This window comes from Furipterus horrens, unplaced genomic scaffold (assembly GCF_987537825.1).
Source record: "Furipterus horrens unplaced genomic scaffold, mFurHor1.1.pri manual_scaffold_11, whole genome shotgun sequence".
NCBI classification, from domain to species: domain Eukaryota; kingdom Metazoa; phylum Chordata; class Mammalia; order Chiroptera; family Furipteridae; genus Furipterus; species Furipterus horrens.
In genome coordinates, this window is record NW_028327181.1 from 69260930 (window position 1) to 69285781 (window position 24852).

Genomic DNA, 24852 nt, shown 5'->3' on the forward strand with positions numbered 1-24852 from the left:
TCTGGTTGTCCGGCACCCGATAGGCTAAAGGTTGGGAGGGCGTCTGCCCAATTTGACCAATAAACGGTGTGAAAAGTGAGGGCGGTGGCTACGTGATGGGGGCAGGGCGGGACATGGCGTGGCGATTGGCCAGGGCGGGCACAGACAAGGGATACGATTGGTTGGGGAAAGGGGCACCGTTGTGGGGTCGTAGCTGTGTGGCCTCAGCAGCTGCGGGAGACGGAAGTGGTGAGAGCGCGGCCTCGAAGGGTCGGGCGGACGCTGCCTGGGTGAGTCACCGTGCCCCGTTACACTGCCAGTCTGGGAACCGCAAAGACTGTGTCTTACCCGGCCCCGCCCCGATCCCAGCAGCTTTCGTGAGCTCCGCCTTCTGTCATTCGGGCTCCGCCTCCGGGCCTTTAAGCTCCGCCCCTAGAACCTGGGCACCTGGGCTCCCCTTCCAGCCTGGCCCGCCCCCCCCCTCACTCCCTCCACACCAGGGCCGGGTCCCTTAGGTCTAGGAACCCTGGGCCTCCCAGGCTTGGTTCATATTTCTCCCTCCATTTCGCTGAGGCTGCGTGCCAGTGGGCGGTGAGGCAGCACCTTTGGCTTGCCGCTTGCTGACTCCCTCATGAGGAAGCGTGGGCTGTGATCAGGGAGGTGGGCAGAAGCACAGATGGAGGCTTTTATCCGTGCACCCTTAGAGGCGCGGGCGTGGGGGAGGGGTGGGGGCGGTACTACTGGACTGCCGGGCTCAGATAGCAGGCATGAAAGACAGTGTCTGTGAAACCTGCGCCTGGCTCTCTCTAAGTGGGCCAACGAGGCCCATCTTGAAATTTGTTGCTTGTGCCCATTTGATAGGTACTGACTCTGAGGTCTGGGCTGGCCCAATTCTATCCCTGTTTTGTAGCCTCCTCCCACTAACCTGCACCCCTCTTAGTGTCAAGTACACTCAATAGGACCTTTCCAGCCCTGCTGCCTTCTGATCACAGGTTGTGGTCCCCTCCCTCTTGTCCTCGGCTCTGGACTCTGCCCCTAGTAAACAGGTCAGGTGCTAGTCCCACACTCAGAGGCCGGCAGAGCATTCCTGTGGATTCATGTCCCCACCAGGGCCAGAAGTGAGTCCCAGTTGAGCAGCTTATGTCTCTTCAGAGTTGGCAGTTCTTTTGTTCTCCCACAAAGACCAGGGTTTGGAGTGTTTTCTACCTTTTCTGGGCCTGGGAATCAGGACTCTTGAATTCTGCTGAATAATCTTGAATAGTACTTATTCTTGCTCCAGAACTTTGTGGCTGGTTCCATATCCTGCAGAATCACTTGTTGCTTTCTCCAAATTGTAGCTCCCATTGCCTCTGGCATGCTGACTTGGGTAGAGGCTGGACTCTGTGAGGAAGGAGAATAAGAGTTGTAGACAAGTTCAGAAGTAGATGTATATATGGCATTTGTTGATTCTATGGTGATGTTAATGGTGTTCTCTACTCTTATGTTTCTCTGTCTCCTTACAGTGGGAAGCAGGCAGCCAGGACCCTCACCACGGTAGAATGGTGAGTACTCTTCTTTCTTCACTATTGTGTTTTCTGTAACTCTTGTGTCTTTCTCCGTGAAGCTTCCACAACCCTCCTGGACCTTGAGCTACAGGCTACTCTGTTCAGCTCCTAAACAGATTCATCTGCTCTCAGTCAATATACTGGGACAGGAAGCCTCTCAAAGTCTTTCTGCACATGTCATGTCTTGCCTTCCTCACACTGCCACTGGCTCTCTTAGCCTTTCATAATGGTCCTTCTTTTGGGTCCCTGGTAGAAGCTCTCGGTTGTGGTCTGGAAGCCATGCCTTCTTTATCTCAAGATCCTTGTGTTTCTTAGTGGGGCCCTTGAGTATTGTGGGTGCTGTATCATAAATGACTTCACCAAAACTGGGGCTTCTTCAGCCCCAAGGTGCTGCTGTTCCTTAAGCTACTGGAGGCAACAGATGACTGGATATACAGCAGGGCAGCACTCTCAAGGTGCCCAGAATATCTCCTGGGGTGGTGGGCGTGGTTATAATGTTTTCCATTAACTGTAACTGCATACTTTCATTCTAAGCCTGAAGTCTCACCGGTAAAACAGGATAAGGCTTACTTCTTGGGGAGTTGAAAGGTTTCAGTGAAACAAAGTTTGAAACATGTCTGGCTCATAGTAGATGCTTAATAAAATGTTAGGTTTTTCTCCCATCCTTCCCTTCCTCCAAAACCCAAAGTGAAATCCAAACTTAAACCCAAGTCCAAACTAAAGCTTTGGTTTCTGAAAGTTACCAGGCACAGAAGTGTGGGGTTCCAACCAGCTCCTTCTGTGACTCTTGGTGACATTTGGGGCCGCTTATCACTCCTTCTTACTCTGGTCCTCTACCAACTCCCACCATACCCCGCCCTTGGGTTTCAGGTTTTGTTTTTGCATAGTTTCTGTGTAGTCCATAGTTCCAGCTCTTCTCTTTATCAACCTAAGAAATTCTTTCTCTTCCAAGAGAGACTTTGTTACCCAGAAGTGAGAGGATGTGAAACAAAGAGAGACGGAGGGGAAGGAGTAGGGCTGGGCAGGGGCCTTGGAATAACACACTCAGAGAATCAGTCTCTCCTTCAGGAGTGTGCAATGACCAACCTGGCACTAGCCTAGTGTCCATTCCTAGGGGCAAAAAGAGTGGGATTTAGTGAGGTCGGTGCATTGGAGGACACTGATAGGGGTACAATGGGTGGTAGTTTGGAGGGAAACGACGAAGTTTTCAAACTGGAAAGGGCATGAGGTGGAGGTAGGTGAGCTTCATCTTGGTAATTCAGAACAGGCACCGAGCGAACTCAGAGGTAGGAGCGGGGCCGGAGCCCGGGTTTGAAAAGAGCGATATGGGGTGGTTCACCTGGGAAGATGGGAAATGAGAAGATGTAGGCGTCTCGCCTTCTCCTTTCTCGCGGCCTGGGGCTGTCCTGCAACCCAGTCTTCCAAAAGCCCCTAGATGTTCACTGAGGACTCCCTCCCACGCGGCTGAGAGGCTGCGGGGAGGGAGGAGCCTGCGTCTGTGGGCGGGTCCCGAGGACCAGCTCCGCCCCCGCCTTCCCCGAGCGCTTTGGGCGCCCGCCGAGCTGGGCTCCCCTCCCTTTCGCGCTCGTGCCGAAGGGCGGAGCTGGGCTCGCTCCATTGTGGAGAGGAGGGCAGAGGCAAGCGGGAGTCGCACTGAGGCCCCGCCACCAGCACGCTTGCCTCCTGGCCGCCGCGGCTGCACCTGGCGGGCCCCGCAGCCGGGATGCAGCGAGCGACCCGGGCCAGCGGGCAGCGCAGCGGCTCCGGGGACATGTGCGCTGGTCCAGACCTCCCGCGACCATGAGCCTGACCGCCCGAGTCTCCTGCTCCATGCTCAGCTGCTTTGTAAGTGTCGGCCCCGCCTGCGTGGGTCCTGGGGCCCCAGCCTTGCTGCATCCTCAGCCCCGCCCAGGGCCAGTCCTCGAGATTCCGAATTTCAGCCCATCCCCCTTCCCAAGGCCTCTGGCAGGAGACGGGGGTTATTCCTTTTCTTGGATTTGCTTTGATCTTCGGGTGCTGGGGATTGTTGAAGGCCCGGGAAATTCTGTGCCCCGTGCTGGTCCCGCAGCCACTGCCCTTGACTGCAGATCTCCAGGCTCCGCCCTGCAGGGGTACATTCCTTTACCTCCGCCTCTCCATCTTGGTCCCACCCGCTGCATTCTTGCTAGGGGATGTGGGATGTGGCTAGTAGGCCGTCTGGGATGTTAGGGGGCTGGTTGGGGAGCACAGGATGTCTGAGCTTTCTCCCTGGCTCAAGTCCCCTCCCCCTTCCACCACTCCATCCCTCACCTAACACGACAGTCTTTTCTCCTTGACTGTCCCCCAGACTGCCTCTGTTCTCCATCTTCCCTGACTCGGCAGGCCTCCTACCTCTGCATCATCCCCAGCCCTCCCCTCCTCCCCTCTGGCTTAATGCTTCTTCCTAGCTTCCCCATCTGTCCTCTCAGATGTTCCCAGCCTCCCCTCCTCACCCTCTGTGGGTGTCTGCCAGACCTCTCTACCCTCGCTGTCCTTGAGTCTCCCTGTTCCTCCTAGGCGTGTGGATCCCCGCTCCCCCACTCCCTGGTGGTTGGGAGAGGAGTGACTTCTGCTTGCTGTGGGTATCCTCAGGAATTCCCCTCAGATCAGTAGGCAGGGCAGGTGGCTTGGCAGGTATTGGGGACTGGTTAGCAGTGTGGGCCTCACTGGAAGATCAGCTCAGCTCCAAAATACGTCCTTCTGAAAGCATCCATGAAGGCCCTCTAGAGGCACAGGACTGAATCCCCCAGCCCACTCCTCTTTGTCTCTTTCACCACCAGACTGAAGCCTCAGTGGCTTAGGTGCCTGCTTTCCCTCCTTCTCTAACCAGCTGCCACGCATGGCTCCTTTTCCTCATGGCAGCACTTCCCAGTCTTACTCCTGTCTTACCTTTATATTAGTCTTTCTTTTTCCTAGGTTTCTCTCCTCCACTTGGGAAATTTTGGTTCTATAGGAGAGTCCCCCTTGGAGGAGCATATTGCTAGTTCCTCTTTGAACCTTACTCTTCCCTGAGGCTTACTAGGCTTGAGTATCTCCTCCATCCCATTTCTCCCAGCAAGCCAGGTATCCTTTCCCTCTGGTGATCAGAACCTTTATAAGTGACTGTGGGGTGTATGTGGGTACACTGAAGGGAGGGGAGCAGAATGAGGCCTTATGGTTCAAGTGGAGCCTGGTGACTTAGGACTGAGGCCTTTCCCACAGGGTGAGGAGGGGCCCCCCAGCCTGGAGTACATCCAAGCCAAGGACCTCTTCCCCCCCAAGGAACTAGTGAAAGAAGAGGAGAATCTGCAGGTAAGAAGGATTTGAGGGCCCAGGGTGGGTAAAATTCCTGACCTAGTTTAAAAAAAAAAACCCTCCCACTCCCCAAATGTCTACAAGGGGATCTGGTACTGGACCTCTGGCTTCCTGCTCCTCAGTCTCTGAAGGGAAAGGAGTCTGTTCGCGTGTGCATTATGGAGCCTTTGGCCCCAGGGAAGGAAAGGCAACTTTCTTGTATAGCTGTTGCCTGGTGCTGTTACCGTGGAGAGACTTCTCTGTCCTGCCTTGGCCTAGCTTTTCTAGAGGGGAACCCACAGGTCAGGGACTGGGGAGGGGGATGGAAGGATGACTCAGTTCTGGACTGAGGGTTCTTCTGCTCCTTGGCAGGTGCCCTTCACAGTGCTGCAGGGTGAAGGAGTAGAGTTCCTGGGTCGGGCAGCCGATGCCCTCATTGCCATCTCCAACTACCGGCTGCATATCAAGTTCAAGGACTCTGTCATCAACGTGAGTTCCTGTCTTGTTCTCCCACAGCTAAGCCAGAATCCCTGTGAGGTGCAAAGTGGGATTGCTCCAAAGCTGTACTTGATCATGTCTCCCCAAAATTGAGGTTCCCTTCTTTCTCACTTTTTGTTTTCCTGCCCCATTCTCCTAGCTGTAGGTCTTCTGTGTCTCTCACTTACTCTCCTTTCCCCTCTTCTCTCTTTCCCTTATTCTGTCGCTGGCTTTTCTAAGGGACATAGTGGTATTGTTGGAAGAATGCCATTTGTCAACTGTGTGTCCTTAGTCAAGTCACCCATCTGAGGCTCAATTTCCTTTTGAATAATATGGGTGAAAACAGTTGCCTTTCAGGGTTCTTGTGATTATTAATTAGGATCACATATGTAGAGGACCCGGCACAATTACCAGGCACTGAACAGACACTCAAAAATGTTAGTTTCCTTTCTTCTAGTGATACATCAGCATCTGGGCTGGGGTGGGGATGAGGACTGATATAGAGAGTGGGGATCTGAGCTGCACTTTGCCCTTCCTCTAAAGGTCCCTCTCCGGATGATTGACAGCGTGGAAAGCCGTGATATGTTCCAGTTGCACATTGCGTGCAAGGACTCCAAAGTGGTGAGGTGAGAACATTGGGACCTCACTCAAGTCCTCTCACCCTAGTCTTGCCTTGACCCCTCTCTGCTGCAGGGTTACTATGGAGCAAGAAAGGAAAAATAGTGTCTCACTTTCATAATTTGGGGAGGGGGGGGAAAGGTGAAAATCTTGTCTGGGTTGGGAGGTCAATTTTCTGACCCACGGAATCTTGCTCTGAAGAAATGGGGATAACACTTAGCTCATGGGCTTGTCATAAGGTATAAATGAGGTAATATGTATGAAAGCACATAGAATGATATCTTTATTGTTGGTTCATTTATTTATTCATTAAACATACACTTACTGAGCACCCTATTCTGTGTCACAGTGTTCTAAGCACTGGGGATACAACGGGCAACAGCAGACAAAATTTTCTGCTCTCATGGAGCTTATATTCTAATGGGGAGATTCTAGCAGTAAATAATAAACAAAATACGTTACATGATGCTCAGTGTAAGGGCAAAAAACAGCAGGAGGGAAAGGGGACATGAAGTGCCATGAGGTTGAAGGTTTTGTAACTTTAAACACAGTGATTGAGAAAGCTACACTGAAAAGGTAACATTTGAGTTAAGACATGAAGGAAATGACCATGTGGATATTTGGGGGAAGAGTGTGCCAGGCAGAGGTAACTGAATGCAAAGACTCTGAGGTGGGTTGTACCTAACCTATTGAAACAGTGGTAAGGAGGCTAGCATGGCTGGAATGGGGTGCACATGGGGGAGGATGGTGGGATATAAGACCTGAGAGGTCATATGATTGGCTTTTACTTGGAGGGAAATGAGAAACCACTGGAGGATTTTGAGCAAAGGGGTATGTGATCTGATTAATGTTTTTTGGAATTATTCTGGGCTATACTGAGAATAGATGGAAGAGGACAGGGGCAAAAGCAAGGGCAGAAGTTGGAAGACTAGTTAAGAAACTATTGCAGGTTAGAGATCATGCTGGCCTGTGTAGGGCAGTAGCTCTACTATTCTCCAAATAGTGAGAAGCAGTCAGATTTGGGAAGGTAAAGATGAGAGGATTTGCTGACAGATTGGATATGAGGGAAAGAGGAGTCTGGGATGACTCTAAGGATTATTAAAAGGATGCCCAGTTTAGAGCCTGCCATGTGCTCAGTCTCTAGGGATTTAGAAGGAGAATCTACATTGCCTTTCCCTTCAAGGAGGCTGAAGTCTACTTCTGAAGGAAGAGTTAACATGTGACAATATGCTGTGGAAAAAATTGATTTTTAATACTCCAAGCACATTAAGAGTAAGAAAGGAAGGGTCTGTAGAACTGAGTAGGCTGGGAAGATTTCAAGGAAGAGGTGGGACTGGAACTATCTTCAAAGTGTCAGTAGGATGTGACTAGATCAAGAGAAGACATTATCAAGCAGAAGTGAAAAAAAAGACAAGAATAACATGAGCAGGACCTCCTGCCTGAAACAGGTCTGTGTTAAGGAGTCAGAGAGATAACACAAGAAATAGCTATTTTCAGGGCCACATGAAGCCTTTATATTTGATATGAGCAATGGTGGGGCCCCATTAGAGGAAACAATTAATGTCTCAAGGACAAGAGTTCTTTGGAAGAGAATTGTCACAAAGACAACATCTCTTGGGTGATGGCCAGTGTCCTTGGTCCTCCCCAGGGTCCTTGTTACTTCCTGTTTACAGCTTCCTCTCCCCACAGCTTCCCTGTGACTGTTTTTGACCCTTTTGGCCCCAATGCACACCTGCCTCTTACCTTACTCTGGCTTCTTGCCTGGCAGATGCCACTTCTCCACTTTCAAGCAGTGCCAAGAGTGGCTGTCACGGCTAAGCCGGGCCACAGCAAGACCTGCCAAGCCTGAGGACCTCTTTGCCTTTGCCTACCATGCCTGGTGCCTGGGGCTGACCGAGGAGGACCAGCATACCCACTTGTGTCAGCCAGGTGAGGCCAGGCTGTTTTCTTTGTGAGGTTTCTTATTTGGTTCTTATCCTTCCCCCACCCTGGACATGGTGCTCTTGGATGCTGACAGGCATGGGGGCTGTGTTGCAGGAGAACACATACGATGTCGGCAGGAGGCTGAGCTTGCAAGGATGGGCTTTGACCTGCAGAATGTCTGGAGAGTCTCACACATCAACAACAACTACAAGTGAGAACGCAGAACAGGGTGACAAAACACCATTCCAGACCCAGATCCCCTCCATGTATGGATAAAGCAAAGTGGGCACAGCTTCCCTGGCTCTGAGGGGAGGAGGGCTCCCAGTCCCTCTTCCCACAAAGCCATCCCTGGGGATCTTGTTATTACCTGTCTTAGGATAAGCTCGGGCCCTGGCTGGTGTGGCTCAGTGAATTGAGTGCCGACCTATGAACCAAAGGGTCGCCGGTTCGATTCCCAGTCAGGGCACATGCCTGGGTTGTGGGCCTGATCTCTAGTTGGGGGCATGCAAAAGGCAACCACACATTGATGGTTCTCTCCCTCTCTCTCTCTCCTTCCTTTCCCCTGTCTCTAAAAATAAATAAAATCTTTTAAAAATAAAAATAAAAGAATAACCTCAGTGACCCAATCTACTCTCTTCTCAGATTGTGCCCTAGTTACCCCCAGAAGCTGTTGGTTCCTGTGTGGATCACAGACAAAGAGCTGGAGAATGTGGCTTCCTTCCGCTCCTGGAAGCGGATCCCCGTGGTTGTGTATAGGTGAGGCAATGGGGGACGGGGGTAGGGAGGAAGGAGTCAGAGGTGGAGATGTGAGGGAGTGTGACTGATTGAGAACTGACACTTCAGGGAAGGGGCTATGAAATAATTTTAAAACAAAAACTGCCTCAGTTTCTTCTTTCCTAAGGATGAGGCTTTTGGGAAGTTTATTTATTTTTCTTTCCTTTTTTTTGAGGATGTGTGTATGTGTATAAAATATTGCATTAGAACAGGGATTGGCAAAATGGCCTGTGAAGCAAAATCCAGCTAGCATCTGTTTTACATAACAGCCTATGAGCTACAAATGGTTTTTACATTTTCAAAGGATTATTAAAAAACAAACAAAAAGAAGAATGTGTGACAGAGCCTGACTGATCTGCAAAGTTGAAAATTTATTGTCTGTTCCTTTGCTGAAAAGGTTTGCCAACCCTGGCTCAAATATTATAGTTAAAATAGAGGGAGACAGGTGTTGAGGTTTGGAGTGGTTCATGCTCTGGGCTCAGGTTTGTTCTCCTGTGGGTGTCTGTACCTGGAGCAGATGCTGTGCAGATTTGATGAGTCAAGGTCACCTTGGGAATACAGAGCCCATTTGAGAAATGCGTATGGCAGCACTTTGTAGACTATAAAGCCCCCGAGGGGCTTTTGATTGCTATTTTCATGGCCTGGATGAACAGGTAGCTTCTGTTGGCTTTGGAGATCCTGGCCCCCTGGAGTCTCAGTGTGGTAGGCCTCTGGAGGCTGTGAATGCCAAGGGCATGATGGTTTTTTTCTGTTCTGTCAGACACCTACGCAATGGGGCTGCCATCGCGCGCTGCAGCCAGCCAGAGATCAGCTGGTGGGGCTGGCGCAATGCTGACGACGAGTACCTGGTCACATCCATCGCTAAAGCCTGTGCCCTCGACCCAGGGACAAGGGCCACTGGGGGTTCCCTTGGCACCGGGAATAGTGATGCCAGCGAGGCATGTGACGCTGACTTCGGTAAGGTGTGGGTGGTGCTGGTCCCCTGGGGAGCAGGCCCCCATCTTGGCCTCACTGGCTTCCAGGGAGTTGCCAGTGAGAGGATGGGAAGAAAATAAGACACCGGGTGCCTGGGTCCCTGCCTTTTGGAAGGCTGTGGGGTGTGCGGGATCTCTAGTTGCATATTCTTCTGAAAGGGAGTGCCCTGGCATAGGGTGAGGCTGGGTGGCTGACTGACCCAGGGTCTTCTTGCTGTGTTTTTAGATTCTTCCTTGACTGCATGCTCTGGAGTGGAGAGCACGGCGTCTCCTCGGAAGCTGCTGATCTTGGACGCTCGATCCTACACGGCAGCAGTGGCTAACCGGGCCAAGGGTGGAGGCTGCGAATGCGAAGGTATTGCTGTTCTCCTAGCAGCCGCAGCCAGCCTGGGACCCAGGCGGCCTTGGCGAGCAGGGGGTAGGGGGCAGCAGTGTAGTAGAAAGAGCAAACAAGCCTGGCTTGGAATCAGGACTCTGCCACTTACTAGCTGTAACTACGCTTAAGTAATTTAATTTAATCCAGCTAAGTTTTATTTTCTTCTCTGTACAATGGGAATGATACAGATCTTGCAAAGTTGTTGGATGATTAGAGGTTACATGTATAAAATTACTGGCACAGAGCATCTACTGTTTATTGAGAATTTACATTGTCATTACTAATAGTTCTGTGGCTATCCTTTGTCATTGATATTACTGCTACTATTAGTATATGGCACCTGAGTATCCAGAGGTAAAAGGGTGATTGAGATTTCCAGAGTGTATTTAGTTTCCATCCTTGAGTATTCACCCTGCCAGGGAAGCTTTGCTTACTGGGGCTGCCCTTGTCCTGCATGCCTGTCTGCAAGACATGCTCTTAGGCTCCACTCTCCTCTTTCATGTCTACAGAGTACTACCCCAACTGTGAGGTTGTGTTCATGGGAATGGCCAACATCCATGCCATCCGGAACAGCTTCCAGTACCTCCGTGCTGTGTGTAGCCAGATGCCAGACCCCAGCAAGTAGGTGTTCCCTGCTTTGATTCCATCCTTCCTCCAGTCTCATCCCTTACCTAGTACTTCTTGTTTCTGGAAGATTCGATGGGGGGGATGGGAAATGTGCAGATGCAGGAGACCCGAGGGCCTGGGTGCAATGAGTCAGCTCCCAGAACACTTCTAGTTCTGAGCCAACATTTTGGCACGGCCATGGGACATTGGGTTCCTTTTGTTTGGATCAGTTGTCCTACTCAAAGAACACAGAGAACTGGGGAAAGGAAGTGGCTAAATGTGCATGTGATGCTGCCCAGTTCTTCTATTGATGCTGAGTCTGTTGTTCACTTCAGGTCCTGTGTTCCCTACCTTATTGCTAGATCTGTTGGCATACAGATCATGGCTGGGCTCTTGCTTCAACCCTCACTAGGGACTTTGTTAGGTGTAGCTGGCTGTGGGTGGTGGAGACACTGTTGTTGCCTCAAGCTTTTAGTGACAGACGTGGTTTCTGCTCTGTGTAGCTGGTTGTCAGCGCTGGAGAGCACCAAATGGCTGCAGCACTTGTCGGTGATGCTAAAGGCAGCTGTGCTCGTGGCTAACACAGTAGACCGGGAAGGCCGACCTGTGCTGGTGCACTGCTCAGACGGCTGGGACCGGACGCCGCAGATTGTAGCCCTGGCCAAAATACTATTGGACCCGTATTATAGGACACTGGAGGTATTGACAGGAGTTGGGTGGGAAAGAACAAAAGGGAAAGGGCTGGTGGGGAAGGTGTTCAGCCCCCTGGATCTGTCTGGGGGATTTTTAGTAGAGGCCATTGGTGCTTTGAGTCCTCTGCTAGATTCATTTGTAGTCTCCTCTGAGGCTTCCAGCTTCTTCCTTCAGGCATCTCCTGAGGAGAAGCACACTAACCTTTCCAGAGAGGCCCTGTGCTTGAACTCTGTCTTCTTTGCAGGGCTTCCAAGTATTAGTAGAGTCTGACTGGCTGGATTTTGGACACAAGTTTGGAGATCGCTGTGGCCACCAGGAGAACGCAGAGGACCAAAATGAGCAGTGTCCTGTCTTCCTCCAGTGGCTTGATTCTGTTCATCAGCTGCTCAAGCAGTTCCCTTGCCTGTTTGAGTTTAACGAAGCATTCCTGGTAAGTTCTAAAGCCTGTGACCAGGGTGAGGGGATGGCATCCGAGGCCCCCAGGTGCAAGCTGTCTTGGCCCTGTAGGTCAAACTGGTGCAGCACACATACTCCTGCCTCTATGGCACATTCCTGGCCAACAACCCCTGTGAACGAGAGAAGCGTAACATCTACAAGCGGACCTGCTCTGTGTGGGCCCTCCTGCGAGCTGGCAATAAGAACTTCCATAACTTTCTCCACACACCTGGCTCAGACATGGTAAGCCTGAACTCTCATCCTATAGGTGCTGTTTAGAGACCTGTAGGGAGAATAAGCCGAGTGAGTGGGGAGGACATGGGACCCTGGAACACCTCACAACACGCTAGTGTGGGCCTGCTTCCCTAGGTCCTGCATCCCGTGTGTCACGTCCGGGCCCTGCACCTCTGGACAGCTGTTTACTTGCCGGCCTCATCTCCATGCACACTTGGGGAGGAGAACATGGATCTTTACCTTTCCCCAGTGGCTCAGAGCCAAGAGTTCTCTGGTCGCTCTCTGGATAGGTAAGATTGCTTTTCTTGCTCTTGCTTCGGTCTACTAGAAGGCAATAACTGTTTTGTGTCTTGCCTTAATGTTGCTTTCTCTCTCTCTTTTTTAAAGTTTATATTCAATATTATTTTGTATTAGTATGTATGTATATATGTATGTATGTATTTTAAGCCCTATGTATAGGGCGGGTATCTGTGTGATTGATTGATTGATTGATTGATTGATTGATTTTAGAGAGCGAGAGAAAGGAGGAGAGAGAAACATCAGTTTTTGTTGACGCACTTATTTCTGCATTCATTGGTTGGTTCTTGTATGTGCCTGGACCGGGGATTGAACCTGTAACCTTCGTGTATTGGGATGATGCTCTAATCAACTGAGCTAACCAGCAAGGGCTTGTATTAGTCTTTTTTAAAAATGAAATATTTAAAAGCAACTTCTTGAGTTGGTTGAAGGAGAAACTTGGCCAAGGACTTGTAGCTAGCCTGGAGTACACTATGTGCATTTTCAAGGTCCTGTCTTAGGATAAGACTGGTTACCTTCTTTCCTGGAGCTGCTATCACCCTGTGTGACGTATTCAAGTAGAGGAGAGGAGAACAGGACAGAAAGGACTATTTCAGAAGGTTTGTGGGAATGGTCTTATGTTCACTGATAGAAGGCATGAGGAACTTGCTGTCTTAGTAGTAACCTTTGCAGTATCCAGCATTGGCTTCCAGAAGCATCTAACTTTCAGGGAAATGGGCTCCCAGAAGTAGAAGGCCTTTACATTACTTTCTCAGAAAAAGGCCAGAATTTACAGGGAGACATAAAAAATAAAGTTATCTTCTGGTTGAATATTTGGGGAGAAGTATATAATGGAGGTTGGTTAAATTACTAGAGTAATACATATCCCTTATTTAAAAGAAAAAGTCAAATGATATACAAGTAGAAAATAAAAGTCCTCTCTCCTTGATCCTTGTGCTCACAGGTGCCTACTGCTAAAACTTTGGTGCGTGTCTTGCCAGATGTTTATCTCTACATAGATATGTCCATATCTCCCACTGTCATATAGGATCATATTTTGCATTCTTTTCTGCACATTGTTTTTCCCCTGTGTTTGTCTGTTACCTCAGGGCAATGTAAAACTGCTTTATTGGTTTTAGCGGCTGCATAATCATCCAAAATTAGAGTATATTATAACTTATATAATCAGTTTTCTATTGTCTTTTTTTTTTGTCATTACAGGGAATGTTTTAGTTAATATCCTTATATGCATATCTTTTAAAAAATTATGATAAAATACACATAACATAATATTTATTATTTACATAATTTTTAAGTGAACAGTTCAGTAGTGTTACCTTATATGTATACCTTTACATTTGAGCCCTGGCTGGTTTAGCTCAGTGGATTGAGCGTCGGCCTGCGAGCTAAGTGTCGCTGGTTCGATCTTCCAGTCAGGGTACATCAGAGAAGGAAAACTCTGACTCCAAAAAACCTCCGCTGCCTTGCGGCATACCTCTTCAGGGGAAAGGCTAAGGGAGTAAACCCCGACAGAAAATCCGGAGCCGGAGTCCCTAAGGCGGTTTGACGTTGTAGTCAACACCGGCAACTCCTGCGGCGCACCTGAACCCAAGCTGTATTGACTCCGTCTTTCCCTTGGATCCTTCAGCTGCGAAGAGAGGGGGGGTTTGCTGCATGGGCAACAGCAGACCCTCCATATTACCCTGCCCAGGCTCTGTAGCTTCAGCGTCATCGCAAGATGTCGATTCAACACGGGAGGAGACAGATACCATGTCACTCCCGAGTCGGACTGCACAGCCATTCTCGGCGGTGCAGATAGACTCTTAAGAAGCTACACCATCGTCTCTCGAGACGGACGGCTGCCGATACATTTGTGCTAGTATTTCTACCAGATAAATTCCTGGAAATGAAAACGCTGAATTCAAAGGATATGTACATTTCAAATTTTGATCTTTGTGTACTGGCTGAAAGTTTTGAAAATTAAAATAGGACTTACATTAATTTGTTGGCTGTTATGAAGGAAAACAAAAACCCAACCCCCTAAATTATTGGTTTTAGGGTTTTTGGAGCTGTGAGTCCATTGTCAGGGGCCCGTGGATAGGCTTCAGGAATTCTGTGATTTTTCTTCTTCCCCAAACAATGCAGAATTTGGGTATAGCTTTATAACTTAACTTTTTCAGGGAGGTGGGCCATAACTTTTATTGAATTTTCAATAAGTTCTATGACCTGTTTAATAATCATTGCCTTAAATCAATATGTAATTTTTCACTTCAATAAATATTTCTTTAATACCTACAAGTTGCCTGGTACTATACTAGGTTTTATGGGTGATACCGAAGAAATAGAATATATTGATCTTATTTAAGATATTTTATAAAACTGTAAGATAAGACAACTAGAGAACAACTCTTAAGTATCTAAGCAGATAAGAATGTCTGTAGTTCAAAGTTAGTAGAGAAATGAGAAGTAAGAAAGGGGTCATTCGGTGACTGTTTACTCAGAGAACTTGTTAAGGAAGACTAGGCAGGGCCCTGGCTCAGCTGGTTAGAGCATCATCCCAATATGCCAAGGTTGTGGGTTCGATCCCCTGTCAGGCACATACAAGAAGCAACCAATGAATGCATAAATAAGTGGAACAACAAATTGATGTTTCTCTCTCTCTCAAAATCAACTTTAAAAATAGAAGATTAGGCAGGAACCATGACGTTTGTATCCTAGTATCTGGTTCAGGGCTTGGCACATGATAGGTGCTTTAGTAAATATTTAAGTGAACAAACGAATGGAATAAAGGGAGTTGTGAACTTGGTTACAAGGTTGGTAGAGAGGGATCCAAAGGAACTGGGTACATGAGAAATAGTTTTATAAAAAAGAAACAGCTCTTTGGAGCTGGCAGGGGTTGGGAAGGGGCTACTTTTGAGGAATAGAAATAAATATAGGGTAGTTCACTGAGGGCTTTGAACATTACACCGAGGAGTTTATTTTGATTCAGTTGTCAATAGTAAATCATTGTAGGAAATCATCGTGGCCTGGTGACAATGGGTTTTTTGAAGAACTAATCACTGAGCCTGGCAGTTGGAGGCAGAGTCCAGCCATCACTGTTGTAATTCAGATATAAGGGGAAGAGTCCTTAGGAAAGACAAGGATTAAATTCACAGAGATTGTAGAGAAGTCATTAGCAGGCTGTGGAGTTGATTGGATGTTGGAGGGTAGAAGTGAAAACTAAAGCAGACTAAAGACAGGTTCCAAGTGTCTGAGCTTAGAAACCAGGAGAATATCAGTACCGCCTATAGACATTGAAAAATTGAGTCAGTTTGGGGAGAAATAGGAGATACAGGCAGGTTGGGATTAAAATATTAGTTGACAGCAAAGAGGCGGTGTGCTGTGGGCCGTTCAAGGTGGAGAGTTGGATTTGGAGGAATAAGTAGTATAAAGGTCTTAAAGGAAATGGTTTCTCTAACAGCTGACCTTACATACCTTTAGTTCTACGTTTTCCTAGATCAAAAATGCCCTGGCCTCTTTCCTCTCCTTCCATTAAAGTCCAATACATTCTTCTGTGCCTAGCTGAAATCCTACCCTCTGTGTGTAGCCTTCCCTGACCACCCTAGCTGCATGACTTCTCCCATTGTTCCAAACTCCTCAGGCATTATTGTCTACTATATTGTTTACTCTATTTTATGGATTAAACCTTTGGTGCATATAGGAATCAGCTGTGGAAGATGGCAGACTGTTGATATTGTTGGATCTGGTTAAGGAGTATGTAGGAGTTATTCATATTCTTTTGTCTATTTCTTCTTTTGCATCCTTGAAAGTTTCCATTAAAAAACAGACATAAATAAATAAAAAGTTGCCAATCTGGGATTCAAGTCCTGGCTATGGGACTCCAGAGACTATAATCATAACCATTGCTATGGCCTTTCTGGAATTTCACGCCACAAAAAAATCTAAATTGATTCAAAAGTAAAATCAAACACAGACACACCCTTAAAACATAATATGTAATACATATCAAAAAAATCAAAATCTTAGAATAATCAGCTATATTGTAATTCTACCTTTGGGAGATTTTTCTGTAAGGGCTGGACTGAGGTATCTAAAAATAGGAGCCCAATGATGTCTCTGCTGTTTCCTGGCAATTTTTCCTGAAGTTTTTGTTGCTCCAAGGACGTTTGAACTGTGTTAAAAATCAGGGAGGTCATTCATGAAAATGTTACACATCTGGCGTGAGCAAATGCCTCTAGAATTCTGAGTGCTGTGTACTGGGGAAGTTTGCATGGTAACTTGTGACTCAGGAGAATACTGCTGCTCAGTGGTTGTAAAAAGCTGTGTTGGTTACTACTGTGATAGAAGGAAATTTAAATAAGTTGTAAAAATGAGCTGTAAGTGTACAGTAGTCTTAATTTGTGGTTGGATTTGTGGTTGGTTGTCTATACTTTGAATCAGAGCATCTCTACATGGTATAATTTATTACCATTTTATAGAGGAGGAAACCAAGTTTCTGAGGTTAAATACCTTACTTGTAGTCATATAGCTAATTAGTGTAACAGCCAATATTGTCCAGCTCCAAAACCCATCTCCTTTCTGTCTCACCATGTGTAATAACAGAGGCAGTTGGACATTAGGTTTGGAAATGAGTACTGGCTGGAATGGTAGCTTTAGAAGGCATCAGCCTAGAAGACAGTTAAAACCATGGGAGTGGTTGAGATTGCCCAGGGAGATTGTGTAGGGTGAAGACTGATGAAAGCTTGGGACAGATCCTGTTTGTTTGTTTTTTGTTTGTTTGTTTGTTTTTAGATTTTATTTAGATATAGGGGAAGAGAGGGAGAGAAACATCCATGTGCAAGAGATAATGTCTCTCTCACACCCCCAACTGGGGAACCGGCCCGCAACACACGCATGTGCCCTGACTGGGAATTGAACCAACGACCTTTTGGTTTGCAGGCCAGCACTCAATCCACTGAGCCATACCAGCCAGGGCCAGATCCTATATTCTTGAGGACAGGGTTCAATGTCCTACACTTTTTTTGCAGAGTAGACTTTTTGCAATGAACATTGGTTGTTTGTAGTCTTAAATGCCATTATTTTTTGTGAACCCTGGCTTTGATATGACCTGATTCTATATATTGGGGGTGGCTCCCATTTCATGACCTGGAGGTGCTGTGTTGTCATTCCAGATTACCTAAAACCAGATCCATGGATGATCTTCTTTCTGCCTGTGACACAAGCAGCCCTCTGACACGTACATCCAGTGACCCTAACCTGAATAACCACTGTCCTGAGGCCAGAGTAGGCCTGGAGCCCTGGCATAGCAATCCTGAGGGATCAGAGACAGCCTTCATGGAATCTGGAGTTGGAGGTTCTCAGCAGACTGTAGGAGAAATGAGTCTTCCTCCCCCTCTGCCCAGCAGCCAGAAAGACTACTTGAGCAACAAATCTTTCAAGAATCACAAAAGCTGTTCTCCAAGTTACAAACTGCTCAATGCTACAGTGCCCCAGGAAATGAAGAGCAACACCTCTGATCCTGAGATCAAAGTCCTGGAAGAGACTAAGGCACCAGCTCCAGACCCTCCTGCCCAGGATGAGCTGTGTAGGACTTTAGATGGCACAGAGGAGCCACCTAAACATTGTCCTGAAAAGGAAGTTGTCAGTGCACTCCCTAAAGTTATTTCCAACAAGTGTGATAGAATGTGTGATTTTCCTGAGTCTTCCCAGGACTCCCTTACAGGTGCCCCGCAGCATGCCCAGCTAGACTCTGTGCTAGGTGTACCCTCCAGATCTGCTCCAGATCATGATCTGGGCATCCTTTGCAACCTGCCAAGTGCTACCTGCCAAACTCCTCTAGATCGAAGCACTGACTTTCTCAACCAAGATTACCCAGGGTCTGTGGCAAGTATCTCCCACCAGGAACAGCCCAATTCTGTGCCAGATCTGATCCATGGGGAGGAAGACACTGGCAAAAGAGGGAATAATAGGAATGGGCAGTTATTGGAAAATCCTCGCTTTGGGAAAGTGCCATTGGATTTGGTCCGAAAGACAATTTCTCAGAGCCAGATCAGTGAGTTCTCTTTTTTAGGATCCAATTGGGACAGTTTCCAAGGGATTATGACTTCATTCCCAAGTGGGGAGACCACCCCTCGTCGGCTGCTTTCCTATGGCTGTTGTAGCAAGAGATCAAGCAGTAAGCAGATGCGGGCAATGGGGCCCTGCTTTGGTGGCCAGTGGGCTCAGAGAGAAGGGATAAAGTCACCTCTCTGTTCTAGTCATTCCAGTGGACACTGTACTGGTCCAGGAGGAAAAAGCAACCGGATATGGTTGTCTGGTTATCCTAAACAGATCTCTAGCACAAAGCCTATTCCACTGAGCTGCCCTTCTCCAGTGCCTCCTCTCTACCTGGATGATGATGGACTCCCCTTTCCCACGGATGTTATCCAGCATAGACTACGGCAAATTGAAGCAGGGTACAAGCAAGAGGTGGAGCAGCTACGTAGACAGGTACGGGAACTGCAGATGAGGCTGGATATTCGTCACTGCTGTGCCCCTCCAGCAGAGCCTTCCATGGACTATGAGGATGATTTTGTAAGTATTCACCTACTGCCACCCATCCATTCATTTATTCTCTCCTTTAGCCTTTCATCCATTCAACATTCATTCATTGCTGTGTTAGGTGGTTGGGCTATAGGATGAAATACATAGAAGCTGCTCTCAAGGAGCTCACAGTCTATTGGGGGAGACAAGCAAACAATAAGAGTGATCATTTCTTAAGTGTTATGATATAGGGAAGCATTATGTATTGGGGGTCGAGGTAGAGTGAAAAGTCAGGGAAAGCATTCCTGAGAAGATAATGCTTGAGCTGAGTGCTAAAGAATGTGTCATATTTAGTTTGGTGGACAGTGAAAGGAAATAACCATTTGTAGAAACATGGAGGCAATAAGTGTTCCAATGGTATGTATTGAACAAATGGGTAGTATGTGTGTGTGCACGTGTAAATATACACTTGTGCTAGAATGGTGAAGAAGGCAGTTGGGTAGTGATGTGGGAGGTGATACTGGAGAAGTAGATAGGGATTGGAAAGGTCAGCTTGAGTTCCCTTATTGTTGGACTCTACCCATAAGGCAATAACATTTTTGACCAGTGAGTAACATGATCAGATTTGTAGTCTAGGAATACTACTCTAGCAATAGTGTGTCAAGTGGATGAGGCAATTAAACCCAGGTTGGGAGGCTGGTTGGGATGTTTCAGAATAATCTAGGAGAGAGATGATGAGGACCATTTAGGCTTTGCTGTGTTGGGAGTCCTCAGGTTCTGGCCCAGCAGTTCTCAAGGAGCTTCTAGGAGTCAGCTTCTTGCCCATAATATCTTGTAATCTACACAGGCCCTTTACTTCCTCCTGTTAAGACAGCACTTCCTTGCTGCCCACTTGCTGGGATGGGATTGGCAGGGCCAACAACTTCTTACTGTTCAGATTTAGAACAGGAGTCAGCAAACTTTTTTGGTAAAGGGCTGGATAGTAAATGCTTTAGGCTTTGTGGGACATATTATTTCCTTTGCAGCTACTTGGCAGAAGCAGCCATAGATAATATATAAAAAAATGAATGTGGCTGTCTTCAGTAAAACTTGAGTTATAAAAAAAGGCAATGGGCTACATTTGGCCTGTGGGCTACAGTTTGTAGACCCCAGGTTTAGATGTAGCAAGAGAAGTATTCTTTCCATAATGTGATATAGCACATTGGTTAAGAGCAGGGATCTGAAGCCAGAATACTAGGTTCAAGTCTCAGGTTTACTACCAATCAGCTCTTAACTTTCTTTGTGGTATAGTCTCCTTATTTGTAAAATGGGGATAATAATAGTATACATCATAAGATGGTTGAGAGGAGTTCATATATGTAATGTACTTAGTGCATGACACATAGTAGTAAATAATAAATGTTAGAGATGATAAGATGACATTGATGTCTCTGCCTTTTCTTCAGACGTGTCTGAAGGAGTCAGATGGCAGTGATACAGAAGATTTTGGCTCTGATCACAGTGAAGACTGTCTTTCAGAAGCAAGCTGGGAACCTGTTGATAAGAAAGAAACTGAGGTATGTCCAGACAAATATGGGTACTTACTTAAGCTACTGAGTAGACAGTATCTTTAAAAAAAATTTTTTTTTAATTTATTTATTTTGATAGAGGAAGGGGACAGAGAGAGAGAGAAACATCAATATGTTGTTCATACATTCATTAATTCATTCTTGTATGTGCCCTGACTGGGGATTGAACCCGCATCCTTGGGTAATGGAATAACACTGAAACCAACTGAGCTACCCTGCCTGGGCTAGAGTGTTTCCTTTTTAGGTGAATAGTGGCCAACTATAAAGACAGGTTTTGTCTTTTTCTCCTGGGACACTCTCCTTGTTGCAGTGTTGCTCTTCTACTTTGTTGACAAGGACCTGGAATTTTTTTTTTTTCTTATCCCTTCTGTTAGGTGACTCGCTGGGTTCCAGACCATATGGCATCACACTGCTATAACTGTGACTGTGAATTCTGGTTGGCCAAACGAAGACACCATTGCAGGTAAGATGTCTTATATGATTTGGTTTGGCTCAAAAAACAGTGAGGTACATTTATATGAATGAAATTGAATTAATCTGAAAATGGAGTCATGCAAGGTCTGTCCAGAAGGTATCCAGCCATGTAATATTAAAAATAGAGACATTTATTGAAGATACAAGAAACATTGTACATAGGACAGTGACCCCCAGGCCCTTTCAAAGTAGGCATCTTGGGACCTCACACAGTTCTCTCAGTCGCCATCAGCTGCCCCATTGTATTTTATTGAATCCTGTTGATGGTCGGAAATCTCTTCCCTTTCAAAGGTGATTTGGTTTTGGGAAAAGCCAGAAGTTGCAGGGCACCAAATCTGGACTGTAGGGGGGCTGAGTTACCTGGGTGATTTGATGTTTCACCAAAAAACTGCACGAGACATGATGCATGAGTGGGTGCATTGTCTTGACGAAGCTGCCTATCACCAGTTGCCCATAGCTGCGGCCTTGTGAATCATTTGAATAGTCTCTGCGGAGGAATATTCAAGCTTAACGCAAAATCTGATGCAGATTTGTTGCTCTGCTTGCTCTCATTTTGAATGTGACGGCCACACAGTACACATGCTCACTCAACAGTTTCTACTGCCCCCACTGACTAGTGAAGTCATCACTGTTTATGCATGCATATTCCAGTCCACTCTCCTTGGCTGCCAGATTACATCGATGTTGTGCAAACTGTTCTCATTATGTTAACAATGGCTGGACTTTTTCTGGACAGACCTTGTGTTTACAGGAACTATTTTTGTTTGCTCCCAACTTTTCTCTTTGTTAACTGATGTAAAGCCTTTTAGAGTATTATTCATTCTCAGTATACTTGAATTTATTTTATTTAAAAGTTTTCTTCAATTACAATGTCCATTCAAGATTATTTTGTATTAGTTTCAGATGTATAGAATAGTGGCATTTCTGATGAACTTTTTTCTTTGTCCTTTGGCAGAAATTGTGGGAATGTATTTTGTGCTGGCTGCTGCCACCTGAAGTTGCCCATTCCTGATCAACAACTCTATGACCCAGTTCTCGTCTGTAACTCATGTTATGAACATATCCAAGCATCTCGTTCCAGGGAATTTATGAGCCAACATCTGAAGAAACCCATTGCTACAGCTTCCAGTTGAATGCCAGAGGAAATGACCTGTTCAATTATAGCAGGTTTGAAGGGAGGATCTGCTTCAGGTGTAGTTTTGGATGTTCCTTGGTGTGACTCATGAAATCACAGAGCTCAAAGATACCGTCTTGAGAAATCCTCGGTATCATGAGACTGGAGCAGAGGAATTCCAGTTTCACAGAAGGTCCTCTACGGGTGAGACATTCACCTTGGGGTAATGGTCCTGATCCAGACCCAGTCTGGAAGCTTAATGTTGCGTTGGTGACTCCAGCTTCTTTCTCCTGGGGGGTGGGGGGTCACAAGATAATGATTTCATAGATACTGTCTGGTAATGTGTGCCCCAAACAGCAATAGAAAGGCATATGTATAACCAAACTCCAAGTGATAACCAGATCCATCTCTCCTCCATCTTGAAAAACAGCAGATCATAGTATATAAGATAGGAATTCCTATCCTATTTGAAATGAACTATACCCTGTACCTCTGTGCTCTGTGTCTGTGCATGAAGGCTCAGTCTTTAGAGGCACTTTCTAGTTGCATTAGTTCTGTCTTTCTGTGGAGTTTGGTTTAAAGACTGGTTCAGCAAGTGGAGGTTTTGCTGTATTTTTCACTTGGCTTATTGGCCAGCATCAGTGAATATTCAGTTTAGGGGAACAGTTCTAGGGAGTGAGACATTTTTGGGAGCAGAGGAAAACTGCTGATACTCAGTCCTGGCAAAAATCAGTTATTTTGAGCAATGAAGGCAGTAATCTGTTACTCAGTGATGGCTCTTGAGGTATGCACTGTGAAGAATGAGAAGGGAAAAGCAGAAATTATTCTTATGAAAAATTTGCTGGTCGTGCCCTACCCTTTGCGCCTGACTTTTCCTAGTTGTCCTGGTGCTAACATGGGAGCTACACCTCGATCCTCTACTGGCATGAAAATAAAACCATGTTTTTTTGTTCTTGTTGTCGTTCCATTGCCCACTTCCCTCATACTGTCTTTCCCTTGGCTGCTGCCTCCTCTGGGTCACACTGCTTCTTATCCTGAACACTTGACATCTTGAAGGTAGAATTTAGTGTTTGGTTTTTACCTCCTAGAATATGCTGTTTGGTATGTGAGGGTTTCAGTACAAATGCTGCTGTTTATTTCTGTGCACTTAACAATGGAACCCAAGCAGAAGAGAATAAAGCCTTGATACCAAAATTGGGAGAGAAAATGTGTCCATTTGGACCAAACATTGTTTTTGTTTGTTTGTTTTCATCTTAATATGTACCAGTGGCACTTAACCAAAAGATACAGTGACATAGCCATGTACCATGGGTGGGACAGATACAGTCTTCTTGACCTATAATGAAACCACTAGGATTTACTTCATACATTTTTCTTAATTTGTTGGTGTGTAAATTACACTTAGGCTTATCCTGTTTTAAAACTACTATGGTATCTGTCTTAACGGCTACTTTCATGTTGCTTCCTAGGAAAAAAATGTTTTTATTAGAAAATAACTAAGATCTACATTTAGAACAAGAATCGTATTTGTCCTGACCTTTACTTCAATCCTACAGAGAAGCATCTGTGCTTTTATATTTGCCATGGATGTAACCTAAAAAGTTTTGGCGTATTTAGGTCAGCCTAAGCAGAACTCTTTTTGGTTTAAATGGAGTTGAATAATGGAGATTTTGTGTCTGGGAAATTCCTGAGATTATTGCAATAGTAACAAGCTATCCCTTGTCTTTGACACATAAATTCTCCTAAGCATTTTCTCAATCATTCAAATTTACTGCCAGTTTTGAGTGGCTTTTTAATTACCTTGACTTTCATTGCACTTCAGTCTGCCCGTTTTCAGGGGGTGTAAGATTGGTAACATTTGAGGGGACTGTATCTGTCTATTTTGTATGGCATTTTGAGGGACTATCCATCCCATCAGTGAACATACTGCATGGCCTTGGAGAGAGACTCTGGGCTCAGATGTAGTCATCAAATACTCCTTTCAGAGCTCTTGTGGGTGTAAGTGACATGATGTGGCCAAAAATCCAAACTGTGCAGTTGCGTTGTGACAAAAATGCAATGTGCTGTAAAAACTCAATACAGTTTAAATAAAATCTCTATATTAGTGCTGCTTTGTTGGGTCTTTTTATTCATTTTAATTTCTAAGAAAACCTAACGCATACTCATTTTTTCTTTGACCATGAGAAAGGATTAAAACATTACACCCCTTCCTCCTAACCATTTCCATTTTTTATGGACTTTTTTTTTTTTTTTTTTAATCAGCACAGTTCCTGTTATATTTTTATTTACTTTTTGGATAGCGAGTTGTCCTTGTTGATACAATAGAATGCTAGCCCATCTCGTGAGGTTTATTTATCTTTAAGGTCTAATATTTCACCAGCTGGTTGATCAGGCACAAAGGATTGTGCCTACAGTCTCCTCATTAACTCCTCAAAGTCACCTCAGTTCTTACCCCATCTTGAGTAGATTGTCCTGAGCAAAATCTTGGCTTAAAAGTGAATTTTAAAAAATATAAAATGTTATCTAGAAGGTGAATTTGTTTACTCGGGATAGTACCCTACCACCATCACCACTTTTATTTGGAGAGATGAACAACTGAACTGTTAGTACAAAGACTACCGAGTTAATTAGGCCCGTTGTTCTCTAGAAGGATTGCCTCGGTGTTGCCGAATGCACCATTCCCGAATTCTGAATCCCCACACGCTGCCCACAGTGAAGTACAGGAACCTTGGTATTCCACGGTGGGTAACTGGGCTCGTTTCTTTGCAGGACTTAGCTCTACTGGCGGACAGCAACTTCCAGCCCAAGGTGGCAGTCCGAGGGAATGTGACTTCCTTCCGTCACTTCTCACCCGGCCCAAGCTGCCGCACGTGGTCGGGCGACGCGCAGCCCTCGGGGCCGTGGGTGTCGGGTGTGCTGCGCCGATGAGAGTGCGGGCTGCCAGGCGCCTCCTCCCGGCGCGCGGTGGGAACTC

General features: G+C 46.4%; 1 protein-coding gene across 2 annotated transcripts; it reads left to right on the forward strand.

Moving 5' to 3' along the window:
• The first annotated feature begins 1536 nt into the window (after positions 1-1536).
• Positions 1537-23984, forward strand: MTMR4 (myotubularin related protein 4). Of its 2 annotated transcripts, XM_090290967.1 has the most exons (18): positions 1537-3368; positions 4743-4832; positions 5187-5303; positions 5835-5917; positions 7678-7838; positions 7947-8043; positions 8475-8588; positions 9367-9563; positions 9807-9935; positions 10466-10577; positions 11066-11261; positions 11500-11685; positions 11763-11933; positions 12060-12214; positions 17372-18773; positions 20168-20278; positions 20665-20753; positions 21720-23984. In XM_090290967.1, exons 1-18 carry the CDS (start codon positions 3324-3326, stop codon positions 21895-21897), a joined length of 3633 nt encoding a protein of 1210 aa, XP_090147093.1. In that variant the 5' UTR covers positions 1537-3323; the 3' UTR covers positions 21898-23984. The 2 variants fall into 2 exon arrangements, with proteins under 2 accessions (XP_090147093.1, XP_090147092.1); XM_090290966.1 differs by lacking the exon at positions 1537-3368 and having other exon boundaries at positions 4094-4832.
• The last annotated feature ends 868 nt before the right edge of the window (positions 23985-24852 follow it).